Source organism: Otolemur garnettii, unplaced genomic scaffold (assembly GCF_000181295.1).
Source record: "Otolemur garnettii isolate 467f Iridium unplaced genomic scaffold, OtoGar3 scaffold00018, whole genome shotgun sequence".
Lineage (NCBI taxonomy): Eukaryota > Metazoa > Chordata > Mammalia > Primates > Galagidae > Otolemur > Otolemur garnettii.
Genome location: NW_003852413.1, coordinates 2268378 through 2276968, shown reverse-complemented (window position 1 = coordinate 2276968; position 8591 = coordinate 2268378). Strand labels below are relative to the sequence as shown.

General features: G+C 44.6%; 1 protein-coding gene across 2 annotated transcripts in view; it reads left to right on the top strand.

Moving 5' to 3' along the window:
- The first annotated feature begins 1937 nt into the window (after nt 1-1937).
- Nucleotides 1938-8591, top strand: part of RPTOR (regulatory associated protein of MTOR complex 1) — a 319730-nt gene continuing 313076 nt past the window's right edge. Inside the window, exon 1 of one of the 2 annotated variants that reach the window (XM_023511133.1) lies at nt 1938-2220. In XM_023511133.1, the coding sequence (XP_023366901.1) occupies nt 2059-2220 (162 nt within the window). In that variant the 5' untranslated portion in view covers nt 1938-2058. The remainder of the gene's footprint in view (nt 2221-8591) is intronic. The other variant, XM_003786071.3, reaches the window with a different exon arrangement.

Below are 8591 nucleotides of genomic sequence, written 5' to 3'. Positions count from 1 at the left end.
CACCACACCCAGATGATTTTTCTGTTTTTTACAGACACTGGGTCTCATTCTTGCTCAGGCTGGTCTCAACCCCCTGGCCTCAAGTGATCTTCCCATCTTGGCTTCCCAGAGTGCTAGGATTAGGCATGAGCCACCACACCTGGCCCCAAATCTAGTTAGTTTTAAGCTGTTGTCAGAGGAGTTGCAAATCCTGAATTCCTCTATTCCTGCTCCCCTTGATCTGGTAGGTTTGGGTGGAATCTGGGCATCCTTAGTTTTAAACAGTTTCCCAGATTCTGACACCTGCCAGGGTTGGACTTAATTTTTTGACTGCCCTTTGAGGCAGGTAGTATTATCCCAGTATTATAGATGAGGAAATTAAGAGTGAGCTAGATAAAAGATTGACCAAAACCAGAGATGGAAAGTGATAACAGCCAAACAATCCAGCTGCCGGACATCAACGCAGGGAGAAGGAGCCCCTTTGCCTTCAGCGCTGTGTAACGGCCTCTGTGCGTTCACTAGACATTCAGTTCATACGAGGCAGGCTGGGTAGGCCGCTTTCTGCTTAGTATTCTGGGCTGCACGCGCCACAGTTCTCCACACATTGTAAGTAAGCCAATTTGTTAGAGAAATAAGGCAATGCAAGAGGCTTCCTCCATGCACACAAATCTAGACTAACAGTTGTTTGCGCAATGCAGCTATGTCAAAATAAGAATAAACTCTTACTATGGAGAAGTGGGGAGAAAATCAAAACTAAAAACGTTAAGAATAGACTGCTCGGAAAATAAGATCGAGTAAACCAAACCTGTAATCGATGAAATTTTTTTCACTTAGTTTTCTATTTAAAAAAGGGAGAAAATGTGACTGACACTGTGGAAGATACTACGTGCATGAAGAGGATTATTCTCTTTTGGAATATTATTAAGGTTCTTTCGGAAGATTTTGCCACCTTTCCAAAATCTGCAAGAAACAAGGTGGTCGATTCTTTTGATGTCAGAAGCATGTAGCTCCACTTATAATAATAACAAGTTTTCTCAAAATTAACTAAATCAACAATGGTTCATTTGCAGGATTGACTTCAGTAACATGCATCTCGGATCTCCAGAACAAACCGCAGGAAACTAGCGAGAGTTGAATTACGGCAACGTAGGAAACCAGGGCGGGGACTTTCTCCACTGCTTCCTGGGCAGCACTGCGAGAACGCTCTAGGAGTTTGGCCTGTAGGGCACGCCGTACGTCGCTATGCATTCTGGGCCTTGGCAATATGGCGTCCTCCTTGATGTGCTGATGAGAAGAGTTTCAGGGCAGCTCCAAGCCAGAGGGCAGAATTCCCCTAACCTTGCAAGCCCACGTTATCCGTTTTCTCCGCGGGCTGTGTCTCCTGTTTTTCAGGATTCATTCTGAGGTGGGAGAGAACAACGGACTGAAGGGCAGGACCAGCCAGGCCGCGCGGACCCGGGGCTGAGGAACCGGCTGCGGGCGAGCACGATGGGCCGGTCCTGGCTCTGGTTGCAGCAGCTCAGGCGAGTGCGGGATCCGCAGGGCTGAGAGTGGCTGGATAAGACCCGAGACTCTCAGAACCTATTTTTGTCGTCCAGAGACCTCAATCCTGTTGTTCCAATTGTCGAACCAGCATCAAGAGCGGGCGGCCTGCTTGTCCCGGATCTGTTGAGTGGTTGGACGCCGAAAGCAGGGTCATCGTGAGGCCTGAAGTCGCTCACGCCTTTGACAGCTCCGATCGCAGCCCCTTCTGAAACATACAGCCTCAGAAGCAGGCAGTGGCTTGGGATCAGGGGGTGTGTGTCTGCGTGGAGCTTCTTGGGCTGCCCGGTTTCCCAGCGGCTCTCCCAAACCCCGGACTTTCCGCACAGAGTTAGAGATAAGGATCTCAGACTTTTGGCAGAGTAAGGGTCTCCGTACACTCTTCATCCGTTTCTTTTCTTTCCTTTTTCTTTCTTTCTTTCTTTTTTTTGCTATTTTTTATTTCACTAATTCTGGTACACACTAGTTTACTAGTTTTTAAGGCTGGAGGTTCTCGAGCGCTTGCTGCCAAGGACTCCCCCACCCCCACCCCCTCTGATGGAGTCCGAAATGCTGCAGTCGCCTCTTCTGGGACTCGGGGAAGAAGATGAAGCGGACCTTACAGACTGGAACCTGCCTTTGGCTTTTATGAAAAAGAGGCACTGTGAGAAAATTGAAGGCTCCAAATCCTTAGCTCAGAGCTGGAGAATGAAGGATCGGGTAAGTCAGTTCTGATGGCACCTCTTGGACTTGGTAGTTTGTCCAGCGAAGAAAGTTTAGAACCAGAAGAGTGTCCTTGGGAAAGCGTCAGTATTTTTTTCCCAGCAACATGTTGTAAGTCAACCAAAAAACAAAAACTATTTTATGCTCCCGTTTTGCTTGAAAATAGGAAAGGCTGTTTTGGTTAGTTCTTACAGGTATTTACATGATGTTTGGTTTACTTATTTCCACTGACACTTAGTGGAAGGGCAAGGTGGGATATGACGCTTAAACACGTGGTTATTCTACTATTGTGGTTAGTCTGCTTTGCCAAGCTGGGTGAAGTGCAGAAGACTGACATAGTATGCTAGGAAACAAGATTACTGGAAAATGTTCAGCTAGTAACAAATTCTTGAAAAGTTATTTTAAAGTTACAGTGAACTTCATCCTAGTTTTGTAAACAAATTGTCTTGAAGCCAGACTTTCCTCCTTTTATGTGGCATCTTGTTGCTATAACTTGAGGTAGAATTTCTTCAATAGTGGAGTTAGGGTATGATGTGTTGGGACTTGGGTCCAAGTTTTAGGGGGTTCTTATGGTGTTGGAGTGTGGACAGTGACTCACAAACAACTGATAGGAAAGAAAACAGCTGAATTTCATTGAATCTGCCCTCCATCAGCCATCTATTTTCTGGTCTCCAAAGCAAAAGTGCAGTATTCTGTCTCAACTATGCACACTTATAATTTGTCTTTTTGCAATTCATTTTCTCTTTCCAGGCTGCTTTTATTTATTTGAACATTATAATGGCATAAGAGGAGAAGTTGGCGTTGTAATGAGTGATTTGCACTAGATTTATGTATATGTTTATAGAAGATTATCGTTTTTTTTAGTATATGATGTTGAAACAAATAAGAATTACTTATGCTGCCAATCAGTAATTGTGATTTAGTTATGGATTTAGCTTGTTATAAAAGGTTAGGGAAATTTGTTTAATCCAAAAGCAGTTTAGGGAGTATAATACATAAATTGGTCATTGGCACAGGTTATATGAAGTCTGTGTCACGGACATCTTAAGTACTAATTATATAGTTGAAAGCTTTTGTGGTTGCAATACATATATGAAAAGAAATTGGGAAATGCTTGTGGCTCAGTGGGTAGGGCACTGGCCCCATATACTGAGGGTGGCAGGTTCAAATCCGGCCCCGGCCAAACTGCAACAAAAAATAGCTGGGCATTGTGGCGGGCACCTGTAGGGCCAGCTACCTGGGAGGCTGAGTCAAGAGAATTGCCTAAGCCCAGGAGTTGGAAGTTGCTGTGAGCTGTGATGCCACAGCACTGTACTGAGGGCAATAAAGTAAGACTCTGTCTCTTAAAAAAAAAAAAAAGAGAAATTTATTTTTATTTTTTCAAAAGGCAATATGTCAGTGATAGAAAAGAAATTTATTTTAAAGAAATTCTGTCTAATAATTTTTTTTTTTTTGGTATTTGGAAGGAAGTTTCTTTGCCATTGTTCTTTTGAAATGTGGTTTCTTCTGAATTTATGCTCAAACTGTTTGAGGCTCATTAATGGATATATTTTGACATTTTAATTTAAAGATTAGTTGTGAATGATCAACATTCCCTGATTAGTTCTTCACAGATTATTTAATTAATTAATTATTTTTTGAGACAGTCTCACTATGTGGCCCTTGGTAGAGTGCTGTGGCATCACAGCTCACAGCAACCTTAAACTCTTGGGCTTAAGTGATTCTCTTGCCTCAGCCTCCTGAGTAGCTGGCACTACAGGTGCCCTCCACAATGCCTGGCTATTTTTTTATTGCAGTTGTCATTGTTTAGCTGGCCTAGGCCACGTCCGAACTTGCCAGCCTAGGTGTACATGGCCAGCGCTCTACCCACTGAGCTACTGGCACCACTCAGCTCTTCACAGGTTATTAAGAGAAACAAAAGAGGCTGGGCACAGTGGCTCATGCCTGTAATCCCAGGGCTCTTGGAAGCCAAGGTGGGTGGATTATTTGGGCTCAGGAGTTTGAGACCAGCTTGAGCAAAATGAGATCTTGTCGCTACTAAAATTAGAAAAACTGGTGTAGAAAAACTAGTGGGGTGTGGTGGTGGGTGTCTGTAGTCTGCTCAGGAGGTTGAGACAGGAGGATCGCTTGAACTCAAGACTTTGAGGTTGCTGTGAGCTGTGATGCCACAGCACTCTAGCCAGTGCAACTGAGTGAGACTCTCAGAAAATAAAAATAAAAAAGAGAGCGAAACAAAAGTTCTATAAAACTTAGTAACTACTGAGAGGGCTACTTAGAAAAGAACTCGAGGAGAAAGTTTGAACTTTGCAAGTTGTTCAATGAAGAAAATCTGCAGCTAACATTTTTAGTTAATTCTGTAAGAGTCTGACATGCTAAAGAGCCCTTGTATCTCCTCAGATCAGACTTTGAGAGGATCTTTTCAGCACACCTTTACTAGGACAAAGCTTACAAATACAAACAAATGATAATAAGAGTTGGAAGGTTGCATGCATGAATGAAACAGGCCAAATTTAAGAAAAAGGCACAATTTGAAAATAAATGGCAGCTAACTTTTGACTCAATGGTAGATTTTTCTGGAAAGTGAGAATAGGGGAGCTCTGCAGAGTGTATGATATAAGCTAAAGGGGCACTAGGGCCTCATCAAACTCAAGCTCTCTCACTCTCTTTTTTCTTTGAAAAGCTAGATTTTTATTTTATTTTTCTGTGACAGAATCTTACTCACTTGCCCTGGGTAGAGTGCCATGGATTCACAGCTCACAGCAACCTCAAACTCTTGGGCTCAAGTGATCCTCTTGCTTCAGCCTCCTGAATAGCTCGGACTACAGGTGCCTGCCACAACACTGGGCTAGTTTTTCCATTTTTTTTAGTAGAGACAGGTTCTCATTCTTGCTCAGGCTGGTCTCAAACTTCTGAGCTCAAGCCATCTGCCTGCCTCGCCTTCCAGAGTGTTGGGATTAAAGGTGTGAGCCACCATGCCCAGCCCAGATTGTTGTTATTGTTGTTTTTTGTTTTTGTTTTTTTTGAGACAGAGCCTCAAGCTATCCCCCTTGGTTGGGTTGCCTTGGCTTGCCGCTCACAGCAACCTCCAACTCCTGGGCTCAAGCGAGTCTCCTGCCTCAGCCTCCGAAGTAGCTGGGACTACAGGCACCCGCCACAACGCCTGGCCATTTTTTGGTTGCAGCCATCATTGTTGTTTGGCAGGCCCGGGCTGGGGATTCGAACCCGCCACCTTAGGTGTATGTGGCTGGCGCCTTAGCTGCTTGAGCTACAGGTGCCGAGCCCAGATTGTTGTTTTAATGTGACATCATCAGATGTTTAAATAGTGGTACTTATTCAGATAAATTACAAAGCAATGCTCACAAATCTCATTTGTTGGGTGGTATTGACCGGTGAGTTTTCCACTTAGGCTCTGTAGTGGCAATGTAGGCAATCACTCTGACTCCAGAGATCTCATTCACCCAGTCTCGGCCAGGCTGTCCTATTCTCCTTGAGGTGGTCTCCAGTCTGATGGAGCGTCTTCAGTGGTTCTGTGCTAGGAGCTACAGCCACTACAAACTACAGTTCCGTTGTAGTTTCTTCCTCTGATTGCCCTGCACTTCCATATACTTTTACTTTGTATATATTTTAATGATTACTTATGGTAATTACTTATGGTATTTAGCAGCCTTGTTACATATTCTTAAAATTAGCGTCTTAACCACACCCCATGAAGTTTTCGTGCCACTCAGCATTTGGCTCCTTGAAGAGCTACAGCTCATGACCTCTCTTACTTGGGATTTCGACGATCTTTGTTTTGAATCTATCTTGGTTTATTATGCCACTTATGGTCACGTTTTAATTACCAAGTTATTGTGTGTTTAACGTTTTCGAATTTGTTTGTCGTTTTGTTAATTCTATGTATAGTGAATGATGCATGAATATATCAATAGTGCTCTTGGCTTGCAATTTTCAAGTAACTAGATCTTTGTAAGAATTATAGTTCAAAATGAAATCACTCACAGACGTTTGGCTAAAACAGATATGTATATGTTCCCCCATTTGTGTTTCCTGTGATACTTTACAGATAGCACAGCCTTCTTTTTCCCACCGGAAAGCGGGCAGGTGAGGGTAATTGGCTTCAGATGGATTTTTTGCCTGGAATGTGTGGGATGGGATCAGAGAAGCTGTCATTCTGAAAGAAACCATTGATGACACCATTGCAGCAGCGTAGGAAGGAGCCGAAACACAGGGGACTGAGAATTCCCCAAGAGGGGAGTTTTCCCATCACCTGGGATCCAGAGGTGGAGGGAGAAACGGTACCGAGAAATCCACAAGCAAAGCCTGTGCCTCCCTCCCGGAGGAAGAGACGGGTGTCTTTTAGCTTATAGAGGCAGAAAGGTGGAATTCACAAGAAAGAGTTTTTTTTTTTGACAGAATCTCACTATGTCACCCTGGGTAGAGTGCTGTGGCATCACAGCTCACAGCAACCTCAAACTCTTGGGCTTACGTGATTCTCTTGCCTCAGCCTCCCAAGTAGCTGGGACTACAGTCACCCACCACAATGCCTGGCTGTTTTTTGTTGCAGTTGTCGTATTTGTTTGTCAGGCCCAGGCTGGGTTCGAACCCACCAGCCTCCATGTATGTGTCTGGCGCTGTAGCCACTGTGCTATGGGTGCCGAGCCTCAAGAGGTTTTTATTAAGATTTTAGGATGTAGCCGGGCGTTGTGGCGGACGCCTGTGGTCCCAGCTACTTGGGAGGCGGAGGCAGGAGACTCGCTTGAGCCCAGGAGTTGGAGGTTGCTGTGAGCTGTAATGTCACGGTACTCTACCCAGGGGGACAGCTTGAGGCTCTGTCTCAAAAAAAAAAAAAAAAAAAAAAAGATTTTAGGATGTGTGTTTCCAGAACAAAGAAGCAAAGAGTTGATAGCTTCCTGACCCAGTCATACGAAATCACTAAAGTCACTAAATCATAGATAATTCTCTAGGGCAGCGGTTCTCAACCTGTGGATTGGGATTCATAGGAACTGTATTAAAGGGCCACGGCATTAGGAAGGTTGACAACCACTGCTCTAGGGCAGAACTAAGTAGGTAATAAACAAAGCTGCCTTAGGGCAGCGGTTCTCAATCTGTGTGTCGCAACCCTTCTGGGGGTGGAACCACCCTTACAAAGGGGTCCCTAAATACATCCTGCGTATCAGATATTTACATTATGATTCATAACAGTAGCAAAATTACAGTTATGAAGTAGCAACAAAAATAATTTTATGGTTCGGGGTCCCCACAACATGAGGAACTGTATTAAAGGGTCACAGGCATTAGGAAAGTTGAGAACCACTGCCTTAGAGGGTGGGAGAGGAAGGGTTAGGGTTGCAGCCTTCAGGCTGGATTATTGTCTCGAGGGTAATTTTTAATCCTCTTCTCTAACTGCTGATATCCTGTCTCCACTAAGAATTTTACTCAGATGTCCCCAAACTAGTTTTTCATCTGTGCCTTTGAACATTTGATCCCCCATTTGACTCCCACCTTGCCACCATAATCTTGCTGAGCAGTGGGGAGGGTGGGGTGGGGTGAGGCCCAGCCATTCCCGCATGAGTTCTCCCGGATGTCACCTGTATTATATTTCTACTCACAGGACACGCTGTGTCTCAGTCATGTAGGCCATTGATGGGCACACTGTCTACTTGCAGTAGTACCTTTGGCAGACAAAGTATATGTACACATGTACAGGGCCACTGCCGCATCTACGCAGGTGTCAGAAATGAAGGAGCCACTTTCCAACACCAGGCTCTGGGGCTTGCTTTGTGGCCACACTTTGAATTGGCCTTCGAGGAAGCAGAGTAGATGCCTTAGGCCTGATGCTTGGACTACAGAATATTTAGATTGTCTTTTGAAAAAGGCTAAATAGTAATACTTTGTAACCCTCTGTCACCCTCTACCTTCCTTGCCTTGGACCTCCACCTGGGTCTGCTCGGGTTAGGCTTTGATGTACTCACTGAGACTCTTCTCGATGCTGATGCCTGATGACCTGGTGGTTATTTGTTGCTAAATCTAAAGGTCTCTTCTTTGTCCTCAGGGTATCTGCCTTCTCAGTGCCACTCTGTACAGTTGACAGTCCCACCTTCATGACTGGCCAGACTTTCCTCTTAGGTCGCTAATTGCTCCTTTGCTGTTTGGCACCTAAATTTGGGAGTACTGAGGACTTGATTTTGGACCCCTTCCTCTGCTTGCCTATGGACCACCCCCCACCCCCAGGAGATCTGCTCTACCTTCGTTTTCTCTGTTGTGGTTACGTCTCTTGCCAGGATGACTGTGATTGTGTCCTGACTGGTTTTCTTCTGTCCACTCTTGTTGCACATCCAGTTCTTCTTCTTCTTCTTCTTTTTTTTTTT